Raw genomic sequence first — 14,941 nt, 5'->3', positions numbered from 1 at the left:
TCGATCATCTAGTAACTAAGATCTTAGGAAAAGGATCAAAGGATAAAAAAAATTTTGAAATAAATCCTCCATGGCCTTCCGTTGCGCCTGCAAATGCCTTTCTTCACCCTTGTTTCAAGAGTGTGCATTTTCCCTTAGCCCTCAACCTTTCTTTCTTCCTTGATGATATGATTTTCAGGTATTTAACTGCACTCCCCAAATGTCTCCAGGTCAATGTAGCTCTGCACCCACAATATCGATGCCACCATTTGTTATTCGGACACCCTATATATAGATGCTTCCATCACCTCTGAGAAAGTGTGAGAGAGGGATAAGTAGTCGTGAAACAGATGGAGAAGGAACAGGTTAGAGAGAGATGATGTGGAGCCACGCATTTTCATGACTGGAACCCTGGATTTTCATTAGAGAGGACATCCTAGAATCAAGAATACAAGAATACCACTTTTTTGGGGTGTAATTCTGCGTGGGTCCCCCATTCCGGCTAAAAAATGCAACATGTCCTTACTCCTTAGGGTTCATTTGGATTGCATGATTGAAGCAATGGAATCAGCATCCTATTCTTATTCTGCTCAATTCTAACATTTGGGTCAAAAATTAACTGAATCAATAGTACAAAAATGACACTGAGGCGAAATTAAAGGGTGAAATATGTGAAAATCTATTTCATGCTCGCAATGTGGTATTTTGATTCTGCCTCATTTGCAATGAAACATGTACTATATTTTTGTTGTCTTAATTCTCTTATTTTACTTTTTTCCATTGAGTTCCATTTTTTGGTAATTATAAATTTATAACATGGTTGGCGAAGGCATAGCCGTATTTGTAATTTTGAAAAACTCTTCCAAAACGAGAATCCATTCTTAAATAAGGCGAAAGCAACATTGAACAACTTTCTTTATTGGGAAAAATACACTTAGACTCCCCCCTCTGTGGTTTCTGACACATTCAACTTAACCCCTAAAGTTTAAAAAGTTACAAGTAGACTCCTGTGGTTTCAAAACGTGACAAGTACACCCCTTCCGTCAATTGTCCGTCAGTTTAACCTGACGGAAAGACTAAAACTAACCATGGTTAATATTTTGAGGACAGAAATACCCTCATTTGCAGAGGGATTATGGTTACGCCATTTCCCACCGCCGCTGTTGCCCCTCCGGTCATCGCCTTCGTCGCCACCTTCGGCCACCGCCTTCACCTCCACCACAAACAATCAAACCCCACCCCATGGCTACATCAAACCCACATTTCAAGAAAAAAACTTTGATAAAAATAAAAAATAAAGTCCTAAAACATTAGGGTTTTTGTACAAATCATTATAATGATGTGAATGAAGACAAATAAAACTCCTAAATGGAGCGTTTATGTTGATAAATCAACAAAGGTTTGGATCAAACCCCAATTTTTACTTTTCAAGTATGAAAACCCTAATTTTCAGTTGGGGAAGACGAGGGCGTTTTGGTCTTTTCCCCACGCCGTCAGCTCCATAAAGTTAAAAAAACCCAATGAAACCACAGGGTGTCGACTTGTAACTTTTTAAACTTTATGGGTTAAGTTGAATGCGTCAGAAACCACAGAGGGTCTAAGTGTATTTTTCCCTTCTTTATTTTCTTGCGCACGTCACTATAAAGAATGGTCATTTTTTTCTACAAAACTAATTACCCTCTATAATTTTTTATATTATTTAGGTAGGTATATATGGGAGCAGGCCCAATTTTTCAGTAGATAAATGCTACCTCATTTGAGTTGAATAATTAATAGAATAAAACAAGGGCAATGCTAAATTTGCACCCCTGTAGGATAATTCGCACCCGGTCTAACGTGAATCTAATCTAATCTATCTAACTCTTATATATAAAGGCAAAATGATGGGTTAAGTTCTTCCACCCTTTGCCGTTATTTCCGCTTGTGTCCCACATTCCATAATTCCAATTGTATCCCACATGCAAGGGCATTTGTGTCATTTGCCGTTATTTCCGCTTGTATCCACACTTCAGCATTACTCTTTTACCATTAACCCCTTTGCTGATATCTAACATATGCCTCTACGAGAAATTATTTGAGAGTAAAATCGTAATCTACATACAAAAAGTACCGACATAGGGTAACTGTCTATGAGAATTATGGCAAAAAACTACCAATAAGAGGTAAAAACATATGACAATGACGAAAGAACTACTTTATATTACGCATGCAGGACACTCGCAAAATATTGATGGATTCCGGGCACCTGAAGAGGAACAACAATTTTGGAAACCCCTATCGATTGGAGGGCTAGGATCAACCTATGGAAATGGTTTTAAGGGCACAACTGATTGATGTTGTGTTCTAGCACATGAACGGTTTAGATCAACCTATAACCATCTATAGAGCGGAGGGTTCGGATCAACCTATGAAAATTATTTTTGGGGCACAACCTATGTAGGAAGTGGCCCATCCAAAAGAAATTTCTTTTCTTTTTGTCTGGGATTTACAAGTCAGCATTACTGTTTTACCATTAACCCCTTTGCTAATATCTAACATCTATCTCTATGAGAAATTATTTCAGGGTAAAATCGTAATCTACATACGAGAAGTACCGACATGGGTACGGGCCAAACCGTACATTTTAATAGAGTGAGGAGTGCGATCATCAAAATACGGTGAGTAGTGCCATTATAAAATATGGTAGTGGGGACATTAGCACTATATATATAATTTCAAACCGTCGTTGTTACTTGGATGTTCCTACGCAGGTCGGGTTCAACCCGAATTTGGGTTGGGTCGGGTTAAGCTTTTTCGCAAATCGGGTTGGGCTGTTGGACAACCCGACCTGACACGAAACCCGAATTTGGGTTCAATCTAAAGAAGTTCTGTATATATGTATTTTTCTTTTTCAACATTCAAATAGTCTCCATAGTCCATAATGGACGGTTTGGATAATCCTATGGTGCGGCCCATACCGTACTTGAATAAAGTGAGGAGTGTGATCATCAAAATATAGTAGTACGGATAATATTTTCCTTTGTTAATTGTTAGTCCCTGTTTGGTTTGGATTTTGATAACCGACTGTGAGTTAAACACTGATTATTGGTGACTCACTACTGGTTCTCAAAATCCAAAACAACCCGGCTTGAGTTGAAGTGGCCAACAATTGGTACCGTATCAAATCGGGTCAGCCCAACCCAACCCCACCCGAATTGGGTCGGGTTGACACCCAAGTTGCACCCCTAATAATGACAAAAAACCTACTTTTCCTTATTCACTATGTGCAGATCAAATTACTGAAATGTTGATATTATGAATGCAGGACACCTATAAAAATATTGACTTATTTTGGGCACCTTAAGAGGAATAACAATCATGGAAACCTCTATAGATTGGAGGGCTAGGATTAGCCTATGGAAATGATTTTATGAGCATAACCTATTGATGTTGTGTTCCATCACATGGACGGTTTAGATCAACCTATGGTGTCGTGTCGTCTGAACAATTTTAAATGGAATGCACGTGCATTTTTACTAGCTGATTTTAAGAAGCAATTAAAGTCTGCCACATACCCCCTATAAAGGGGTGTGAATTATCCTGCAGTGGGTGCGAATTTATCATCAACATATTCAGCTATGACGTGATTCTTCTCTGAAAAAGAGACCTCCTAGGTGACTTTGTGCAAAATTGCAATAAAAATATATTAAACTCGTTTAGACAGTCCCAACAAAATATATTAAATATCTTTGATTCGTTGAAAACATATCTTATGCGTTTTAATTCATTTGACTTTTTTCCCGAACATTATTTTCAACTCCGAATTTTTACCGTTACCCTTTTTCGCTGTATCAGAGATTTTACGAAAGTAGACTGTAAAAATCTAAAATAAAGAGGCAATCTGTTAATGGGTAAAAAAGAAAGCACAACGAACCTTCACCATACCCATCTCATTTTTCTCGAGAAAAAAAGAAGACCCATCTCCTCTCTTCTCTGAATGAATTGATTAGCTCTTTTTCTTCTTCCTCCTCCTAAACAAAACCCATGGATTTTAAAGGTGGATTTTTACTTGTCTTAGTCTTAATAATCTCAATTCCTTGCTGGGTTTTTGGTGGAGACATTGTTCAGGATGATGATTCAGCTCCCAAGCGCCCTGGATGCGATAACGACTTCGTATTGGTAAAATTCATTTGGGTTCTTATTTTTTGGTCTTATATAGATTTAAAAAAAAAATGTTATGTTGGTTGTTTAGTTTGATGAAAGGAAGATGGTGGAAATTAGGGTATTGGGTTTCTATTTCAGATATGAGATACCCTGTTTTTACTTACTATTATGTTTTAAATTATTTTAGGGTTTGTAGATTTAAAAGACTAATAGATGTTTCTTTCATTTTTTGGGTTGTTTGGCTCCTTTTATTCTGTTCTTACTATTCTGTTTTACATTATTTTAGGGTTTGCAGATTTAAAAGACTAATAAATGCTTCCTTCATTTTTTTGGGTTGTTTGGCTCCTTTTACTCTGTTCTTACTATTTTGTTTTAAATTGTTTTAGGGTTTGCTGATTTAATAGACTAATAAATGTTTCTTTCATTTTTTGGGTTATTTGGCTCCTTTTACTCTGTTCTTACTATTATGTTTTGAATTATTTTAGGGTTTGCTGATTTAATAGACTAGTAAATGATTCTTTCATTTTTTGGGTTGTTTGGCTCCTTTTCTCTCTGTTCTTACTATTATGTTTTGAATTATTTTAGGGTTTGCTGATTTAATAGACTAGTAAATGATTCTTTCATTTTTGGGGTTGTTTGGTTCCTTTTCTCTCTGTTCTTACTATTATGTTTTGAATTATTTTAGGGTTTGCTGATTTAATAGACTAATAAATGCTTCTTTCATTTTTTTGGGTTGTTTGGCTCGTTCTGTTCTTACTATTAAGTTTTAAATTATTTTAGGCCTTTAGGGTTTGCAGATTTAATAGGCTAATACATGCTTCTTTCATTTTGGGTTATTTGGCTCCTTTTACTTTGTTGTTTTCTTTTCCTGTTTTGATTTGGAGGGAGACATCATGTTTAGCTTTTTTTTTTCCCGTTTCTGAAGATTAGAATGGCAAATGAACGGTTTGCGAAATTATACTAGAAATTGTTACTTAGGCCGTGTTCGTTTAAGATTATGGCAATCAAATGCCTTATTATTGGACTCAAATTTAAGCGTAATTATGAGTCCAATAATAGGTTTGGCACCCATAATCGGTTGTCGTAATCTTAAACGAACACTGCCTTAAAGGGAAAAAACAATTGTTGTCTTCATTTATGTGTTTGTTAATGGTGACATTTTCATTGTTGGTGTAAATTAGTGATTCTTGGATACCTACAGGCTACATCTCTACTAAAATTTAGACAATGTTTTCATTCAACTGGTAAGATAATACCAAAAAACTTCTTAGCATGAGTGGGTTTCTCTTGTTCATCCAGCTTCTTTTAGCATGGATATCATGGTTCATCCATCTACAATCAGATTTCGTAGACTTGAAGTCTTCAAGACTCACACGTGTTTTCTCCAAGGGGAACTGTTGGATGTTGAAGATAGAATTGGATATGAACTCTGTTGAGAGAGAAGTTGGGAAGAGATAAAGTGGGTTAGAGAGATGATCTCCCCCTCACTAATATATTTATTAATAATGAATAAGCATAATTACAACTATGCCCTCAGGCTTATTACATATATCCAACAAACTCCAACATGCATTGTTATTCCTCCAAAGTCCAGTATGCCTTTAATCTCAGTACCTTGATGTGATGTGGATGTGGATTGTAGCCAAGGACATTTAGGAATAGAGTAGAGTAGAGTAGTGTAAATAGACTTCTTTTCATGGAATAAAAGAAGGGGAACAACTACTCTCAACAACTCGCATGAAGTTGAAGTCAAGAGTCTTGACTTGGCCGAGCACATTGGCGCAAACACCATTGGCGCATGGAACTCTTCATGGCTAGTTGTTTCTTTTCATGGCTAGTCCTGGTTGGTTATTTTCGTCATGTTTTGATCATAGTTTTAAAACTCCCTCGCATCACCATGGACTCCCCGAGTCGACTCCCTTTTCCCTTGGCCATGTTCCGTATTTTGCCACCGCGTTTTGCCCTACAGAGTCAATAAAAACACCTTTGACTCTCCTGAGTTATGATCGCGTCAACCGAGTACTCAGCCGCGTCAACTGCATTCGCGTATGTGCCGAGTTGACGAGGATTTTTCTTGGCCGCATTTCGACCCGCATATGTGTTTTTAAACACTAGTTCTTCTACATTATGTAAATGATGAAATTGAGTGAGTGCATGGAATGAGGATATAAGGGTGTAATAGATGTGCGTGTAAGTGTAAGAGGGGTTGTAAGCGTACAAGTGGTTCTCACATCACCAAGTGTTAGTGGCTTACAACTGTCATTTCCGCCTTACCCGCCACCTCAGCTCATCACATCAAGATAAGTAGTCAATGAGCTGGATACAGCTCGCCAAGCTCTAGAAGCTTCGTTGGATGCCTATAAACAGGCACTCGGGGTTGGAGTTTGAGATAGTTTTTGAGTCTTGAAGAGTTGTGAGTTGGAGTTTTGGTTGAGGAGCTTGAGAGCTCTCACTTTTTTTTTTTTTTTGTTGGAAAATTGACATATCTATTGATAATAACAAGTGCACATAAATTTGGGACCAGTAGTCTCAACCCATTACATCATAAAAAACCAAAGCAAAATATCTCATATAAGTACTACCCAAAAAAAATAAAAATGAAACAATCCAAGATTTAAAAGTCACAGATGAGGGAAGACTCGATACGTGAAAGACCAAGGTCTCTCAAGCACTTGAGAGCTCTCACTTGTAGGGAGATTTCCATTGTATCTTTGGAGGATTGTGAAGCTTAGGAAATTTGGAAGATCTTTGAGTAAGATCTCCTCTTTCCTTTCATCTTTTCTCTTGTGTAGTAAAAGATCTACATTTTCTGGAACATTGTCTTTGTTGCTGTTTCACGTCCATAAATCCTCTCAAATCTTATCTTCCATGTACTGGTTTGATCTATTCTTCGTCTAATTCATAAAGAGACTATTAGTTCGTTGAATTTCCAGCTTGTGGAATTCGAATAGAACTTACCTATTCCAAATGATCTCTGCTGCATTTAACTGCCATAACAGTTTCTGCACTTGCTGAAATGTATGTACAGATCTGTTGTGTTCTTGTTTTCCTAAAATCTAATTTGTCACTCATACATCAATGATTTTGTCACATCTCAATCTAATTCCCTAAATCTTGATTGGCGAACTAGCCTTTGCACAAATCTGTTGCAACTTACAGCTACATTATTTGAATTTCTGCAACAGTTTGGATGTCTAAATCCAGTCCAGGTTCCAAGTTTCTGTTCTATGTACAGATCTGAAATTCAGATCTGCCTTCTATCTTTTCTTGAGTTTCTTTACTTGTTTTGTTACAATCGAGTACTAGTGTTCTTTGTTCTACCATGTTTTGAAGCTCTTTTTCTAGACAATTTCTGACTGGCCTATCAATCCGAGTTTCATTTTGGATTTGAATTCAACTTCTGCTGAGTGCACCACATCATGATGTTGAAAAAGGTCTCTTCTAGCTGCCCGTTACTTGATTTAAAAGCAGTCAGGCATCTTTGTTTCGAATCTCTCATCTATTGGTGAATGGGCATGGCTGTGGTGTTGGTTCTACACTCTCTACCCTCCATGAGGCCTGAACTGCCTAGAGTTCTGCTCCTGCTTTGGATTTGCAAGATCTATATATGATTTGGGTCCTAAAAGAGCTTATTTTCTATTTTCTGTCAGTGCTTTCGCTCCAACTTTTTGCCTCTTGTAGTAAATCGAGCATGGGATTTCCAAAATCCTCTTTCATTGTTTGTCTTATGTTTGTGTTTGTCGTTCAATCTGTTGTGTTTTGACAAATTCCATATCTTTCTTTTATCCTTCTGAATTTGATGGACTATGAATCTTGTCACACACTGGACTATTTTGTTACTTACGGATACAATGATGACTGTTCACCTTCTTTGCATTTTTATGCACTTGAGCTGCATTGTGATACTCTGCTCCGGCTTTAGTTTGTTCCTTCCCCACTTCTTCTGACAAGCTTTTATTCTGTTATATGGTACCTGTTAGGTAAAAATCCAAACGTGGGTGGATGACAAACAAGGCAAAGAGTTTGTTGGTGTTGGCGCACGTTTTGGAACACTAATGGAGTCGAAGGAGAAGCATGCTAATCGGACTCGACTTTCCCTATCAGACCCATCTGATTGTTGCACAAAGCCGATCAATAAGGTTTCTTCATGTCGTTCTTTTCTCTATAAGGTTTTCTAATTGTGTATAAATTTTTTCATTCTATCATTGTTGATAACTGGAGCAGCTGGATTTTTTTAATTCTTTTTTCTTTTTAGCTTAGTGGGGATGTGGTCATGGTGCACCGGGGTAATTGTACATTTACAACAAAAGCAAACATTGCACAAGCTGCTGGTGCAACAGCTGTCCTTGTTATTAATAGCCGTAAAGGTACGCGTTTTTTATTTATTTGTAATGGGTAGTCAATTCTGTTTAAGTCCTCGAGGAATTTCTAGAACTTTCCGATTGGTAAGTTATTCATAATGGAAATTGTATGAGAACATTTCAACTTGTGTCCCAATCTGTTCTCTCTTTCTTTTCAGTTTTTTCATTCATTTTTCTTTTACAATTTCCCCTAGAAAGTTAGATGCCTTGAAGGGCCTAATTAACAATAACAAAGTCCTCTCGTTATGTGGATTATGTGGATGGCACTTACATATGGTTTTAGATGGATGCTAAAATTATGTTGATAAATGGTAGGCCATGTAAAACATGTAGTATGTTTTTCTTTAGTTTTTTCTACTGTTTGACTTCATCTTTTACTGTTTCTAATCTTTTAAACCTTTTAAATTTCTTGAAATTTTCATCGCATCTTTTCCGAAATGGAGCACTAAATGGGTGCTGTGCTGAACCTTTCCAATTCTAGAAGGAAATGGAATGGACATCGGAATGGAATTAACAACTACTGATGTGAGATAGAACAAGAAATATGATCATTAACAGTTTGGATTTGGTTATCTAGTGCAAATAAAAGAAAAAATGGGAGTCCATCCTCATTAGCCACAAATTCCATTTGCTATTTTGAGGAACACCGTGGGTCTTCAACAAATAGTGGCACCTCAACTTATAAAACCTATTGTCAATTCTTTGAAGTGATACACTTTCTTAAGCATGGTGTGGGGATGAGTCAGCATTGGAGGTTTTTATGACTGTTTAGAAATTCCCTGAGTCAATCAGCAATTCACTTGAGTTGACTGGGTTATACATTGACCGAGTTCTCGTCAAGTCTGAGTTCTTCCCTACCATGTCAATCAAAAACTCCTTTCACTTGCCTAAGTTAATGAAAAGTTAACCACATCAATCATTATCTTTCCCAATTAACTTTTTTTTTTTTTACCGTGGCCGAGTGCTCGTCTGTGTTAGAGTTTTGAAACCTTATTTTGTACATGTTAGGGGTATTGAGCTGATCGTTGCACTGCCGTTCCACTAATTAAAACAAGCGAAACAATCTACCATATATTTGTGTATACCATTTGTCATTATTAATATTGTGCAGGAATGCCTATCGTTTTTCTGGCTCAGAAGCGATTACATGTTTTTCTACTATCCTAATGTTTGGGGGCATTTCAATCATTCTTTTGTATTATCAACATTCTTTTTTTTTTTAAATGTTTATTATCAACATTCTTTTTTTTTCTCATAATCTCATTCCAATGGTTTTTCTCATTTATAACTGTATGGTCCAAAAGTCTTTAAGCCACACAGTTTATGCTCATTTATTACACTTTTTTCTGGGATCTCTGCTCTGCTAGTTAGTCACCCCTTTTCCCTCTACTAAGTCTTTTCAAGTGTTTATTGCATCTCTTAGCTATAAGTATAATCTTGTCCCATTTTAAGCCTCAAAAATCAAAATACATAAACATTTGATGCCTAGTTTTGTTTCCATGGATTAGTTCCTTAGCCACAGAGTTATTCTTTGCTTCATACCTGTAAGTATGATCTGTGAGCTTCTGACTACTGATTCTGTTCTTTATGTTTGTATCCTACAGAACTTTACAAGATGGTTTGTGAGCCCAATGAAGAAAGTTTTCATATAAAGATACCAGCAGTTATGCTTCCAAAAGATGCAGGTGCAAGCTTGGAAGGCAGCATACATCTCGGTTCCAAAGGTAAGCTTTCCCTTGTCCTTCTTGGTGTCAAAGGCCTTATCCTGCATGGTTTCAAAGGTGCTTCGATTATTTCGAGAATTCTGATTTCTGCCTTTGCTTTATACAAATCCTTACATTGGACCCCTATGTTCTTTGAGATTTTTTTTTTTCCCATTTCTCATAACTTAATTTCTGTATGCAAGTGAAGTTGACTAAAGTGCTGATTTATCACGCCAAATCTTTTCAATTTCATCTATATATATATATATGGGAAAATTACATTTACACCCCCTCTAGTTTCTGACACATCCACTTCTACCCCTATAGTTTAAAACGTGACAACTACACCCCCTGTAGTTTCAATTTGTTTAAGGTAGGCCCCCTCGGTTGACGGTTCGTCCACAGATTGGAGGGTTAGGATGATCCGATGGAGCTGATTTTTTGGGCACACCCTATCTATGTTAGGGCCCATCAAATGAACGCTTTGGATCATCCAAACAATGTGGGCATACTGTGTTTTTGGTAGTGTTTGGATTCGGGTATGGGCCCACATTGTTTGGATGATCCAAAGCGTTCATTTGATGGGCCCTGACATAGATAGGGTGTGCCCAAAAAATCAGCTCCATCGGATCATCCTAACCCTTCAATCTGTGGACGAACCGTCAACTAAGGGGGCCTACCTTATACAAATTGAAACTACAGGGGGTGTAGTTGCCACGTTTTAAACTATAGAGGTAGAAGTGGATGTGTCAGAAACTAGAGGGGTGTAAATGTAATTTTCCCTATATATATATATATATATATATATATATATATATATATACACACACACACACACACCAGTAAAAAACCCCGTGCGATGCACGGGCCGACAAAGAACTGTACGGACCACATCATAGGTTGATCCAAACCGTCCTGTGATGGAACACAACATAAATAGGTTGTGCGCCAAAAATCATTTCCATATGCTGATCCTGGCCCTCCAATCTATAGAGGTTTCCATAATTCCTCTTCAATCGGATGGTTAAGATCACCCTATAGATTTTTATTAAAAAAGCATAAAGGAGGGGGGTAAGATTGAAATTATGTGGCTTTAATGGGTGCCTTTGTTAAAAAGCATAAAGGAGGGGGTAGGATTGAAAATATGTGAGTTGAATGGGTGCATTTGTTAAAAAAAGTCAAAAAAAGTGATGTGTAATTCTCATAGAATTTTCAAAAAATTCTCTTCTTTTCTCTTCTCCTATATATATATTTAGAGAGAGAGAGAGAGAGAGAGAGAGAGTTAAGTGAAGCTACACATACGTGTAGCTAACTTAGCTACACCGACGGCTTAAAATACAGTGGGCCCACATTATTTGGGTGATCCAAACCATTCATTTGATAGGACCTCACATTGATAGGGTGTGCCCAAAAAATCAGCTCCATTGGATGATCTCAACCCTTCAATTTTTGCCTTCACAAATCGTAGGGTTGGGATGATCCTATGGAGCTGATTTTTTGGGCAGTAAAAACCTTCACAAATCTATCCATTTTTGCCTCCACAGTTTGAAGGGTTGGGATGATCCTATGGAGCTGATTTTTTGGGCACACCCTATCTATGTGAGGGCCCATCAAATGAATGGTTTGGATCACCCAAACAATGTGGGCCCACTGTATTTTAAGCCGACGGAGTAGCTAAGTTAGCTACCCGTACGTGTAGCTACACTTTTCTCATATATATATATATATATATATATATATATATATATATATATATATATATATATATAGTGTCCCGATTTGCTATGTGATGAACATTGTCAACCCAGTTACTGCCGAACTGCTCACATAATGTTGTTTTCTTACAGGGTCCATAAGTTTAGGGACTGGCGTTGCCACCCTTAAAATGGGACACTTCTACTATGGGATGAATCCAGTCAACCCAATGGCTTTTGAACTACTCATATAATGTCGTTTCCTTACATGATTCATAAATAAAGGGGCTGATATTACCATCCTTATAATTGGCTACTTCCACAATATTACTTTGTCTTTATCTGCCTATAACTAGCAATGCCAATTAAGGTTCCCTCTACCAGTAACTCTCCAGTAACTCTCTTTACCTCTCTCTAGCATTTTCAAAAGAAAAAATAAATCAATATTCACACTTTTTTTGCAGAGAAAATGCTGGCAAAGGGATAAAAAGAATGACATTTAGATTTCCACAAACCGTGTTTTTCATTAGTGCACAAAGCATATTGAGGTTGACTGCCACTATATACGTCAATGCTATGACAAAGGGTGGATTACATTACCGTATGTCTCGTTAATAAATCAGCAAGCTTTTTTATAAATTGATGCTTGGTGCACTACATAACATGTTGCTTATAGCTTACATTACCATATGTAAGCTTTGTGCACAAAGCTTACATTACCATATCCTCACGAAAGCCATGATTGTTTAGTTTGTAAATTGATGCTTTATGACCTGGTGCATGATTTTGAGGGGGAGTGTGGAACATAGGCGACTTATATACATCATAACATGGTGCATATAAATCGCATGGTATGATACTTTTATCTTTAGATATATACCTTCTCGTATGTGTATATAATGTCATAGGAGTTTTGTTTCTTTTCATATATACATCTTACCTCTTATAATAATTCGTGGGACCTGAGTCTGTTATTTCTCCAAATTGTGTGGGTTAAGCACCATGTCATGTGCTTGCTATGGCTTCTAAGTGCTGAGCTGAGAGTTTCCGTGATCAGTCTTTACTTTCTTTTGCTTTCACTACAGCTGTTTATTTATTTAAAGGCTGACTGGATTTGTGATATTGTATCTGGTCTGCCACGGTGTGCTCATGCACTCAGTAATTACCTAGTTTCTAATGGTTCGCATTTTCTTCAGTTGCGGTGCAGTTATACTCTCCAGAGCGTCCGCTAGTAGATATGGCAGAAGTGTTTTTATGGATTATGGCGGTTAGCACCATCTTATGTGCTTCATATTGGTCTGCATGGAGTGCAAGGGAAGCAACAATTGAGTATGAAAAGCTATTAAAGGTTAGGAAAACACTTTCAAAACAGGATCCCTTGTGGAAAATAAAGACAGGAGTGATATGACCAACAATTTGACCATTTCCAAGATTTTTTTTTGCTTTATGGGGTTTTGAGCTCCCTTCCTTGTCTTTTTAGTTGACGTATCACCAATGGTCGATCCCCCCCGTTTTTTTTTCACAAAATGGGATCCCGTTTTGCTAGCAGTGCTTTAAAGGTTATTTGTCACTTCTGAGTTGATATGTTGTTTTGAAAGCCTTCCTACCCCAAAATAACTTTTTGGCACTGTTACAGGCTATTAATCTTGGCAAAACATTCCACTACAATTTGACAGGAATTATTTTTATGCTTGTAGGACGCACCGGATGATTTGCTGAGTGTGGACCATGCAGGTGCTAGTGGTGTGGTGGACATCAATACAACTTCAGCGGTTCTGTTTGTTGTGATTGCTTCATGCTTCTTGGTCTTATTTTACAAACTTATGTCTTCCTGGTTTGTGGAGCTGTTGGTGGTCCTATTTTGCATTGGTGGAGTGGAGGTGCATTTCCCCCCCTTTCATTCTTGTTCCTTTTTGTGTTCCTTATTGTTAGAAGTTCTACAATGTTGCCATAATATTGCTCACTAGTTGTTGTAGGTCATATCTGTACTTTTTTTTTGAATGGTTGTAGGTCATAGCTATACTGTACGGTATTCCATAGAACAAAAAACAGAGAGAATAAGTAAGAATACTGCTTAGGTTGCCTAGGACTGTTAGTGTTAAAGTGCATGAACAGTTTATGGGATTTTCTTGCTACATTACATGAACAGTCTACCGTATCAGAGAAGTGGAAAATCTTTATTTATACATCCTTTGTCCCTTACACCCTCAGAGCCTCTAAGAATACTTTTATCCTAACTCAAGTCTTAATTTCAAGCTTACTCAAACTTTAACTGAAATCTATCTAGAAGAATGGTTTTAAATTTCGGCTGCCACCGAAACGAAATTCACTTCGATTCGGAAAAATACAAGATTTCTCCTGCAATTTTGGAATTTCGCCCAAAATTTCAAGGATTTTATTAATATTTCAGTCGAAATATGCGAAACATGCAACTTTTCAGATTAAAAAAAAAAGACATTTCGACAGAAACATTAACAAAAATCAACTCCACACACAGAAACGAGAAGAACCACGAGATTCTTTTAAGATATTTCTTAAAAAAGACAAACAATTAAAAGAAAAACCATTTCGGTCATAATTTCATACCGAAATGTTTCCGTGATTTTACAAGATTTCGGCCGAAATGTCATATCGTTTTGTGGATGACCGAAGCCAAAACCGAAATTCAAAACCTTGTCGAGAAGTATAACTCTTGAAATACTCCTAGTTTAGTCTCAAACCAACTCCTAGCTAAACACCAACTATAACTCCTTCAAAAAGTTCCATAATATTCATAATAAATCTCAATAAATTAAATCTGCCGGGTCTCCAGAATTTGGGATCCAACTGACAGCTGTAGACCCTACTGCTGAAGATAGCACAAACATGACTCCTGTAGCTGCTGTTTTTTCTGTTATATTTTCCTGCTGGAAACTTTCACATTAACTGGGTTTTAGGTGGACTCCAAGGTGGGGCATATGGGTCCTCTAAAATAGCATTTTCCTATAAGGTACTAGTATTACTGATGGGTTACTATATTTCGAAATTGTAATAATGGCCATTAACTTAGAGTTGAGAGGAT

The 14,941-nt window shown here is 37.2% G+C and overlaps 1 protein-coding gene across 1 annotated transcript in view; it reads left to right on the top strand.

Moving 5' to 3' along the window:
* Positions 1-3,864: 3,864 nt before the first annotated feature.
* LOC143858876 (signal peptide peptidase-like 4) overlaps positions 3,865-14,941 on the top strand; it is a 40,576-nt gene continuing 29,499 nt past the window's right edge. Inside the window, exons 1-6 of the mRNA XM_077369567.1 lie at positions 3,865-4,137; positions 8,103-8,261; positions 8,378-8,489; positions 10,088-10,207; positions 13,077-13,228; positions 13,578-13,760. Of these exons, the coding sequence (XP_077225682.1) occupies positions 4,003-4,137; positions 8,103-8,261; positions 8,378-8,489; positions 10,088-10,207; positions 13,077-13,228; positions 13,578-13,760 (861 nt within the window). The 5' untranslated portion in view covers positions 3,865-4,002. The remainder of the gene's footprint in view (positions 4,138-8,102; positions 8,262-8,377; positions 8,490-10,087; positions 10,208-13,076; positions 13,229-13,577; positions 13,761-14,941) is intronic.

This window comes from Tasmannia lanceolata, unplaced genomic scaffold (assembly GCF_043159265.1).
Source record: "Tasmannia lanceolata isolate RefF3 unplaced genomic scaffold, GAP_Taslan_0.1 ptg000029l, whole genome shotgun sequence".
NCBI lineage: Eukaryota > Viridiplantae > Streptophyta > Magnoliopsida > Canellales > Winteraceae > Tasmannia > Tasmannia lanceolata.
Note: the sequence above shows the minus strand (reverse complement) of the source record. Positions and strands in the feature narration are given on the sequence as shown.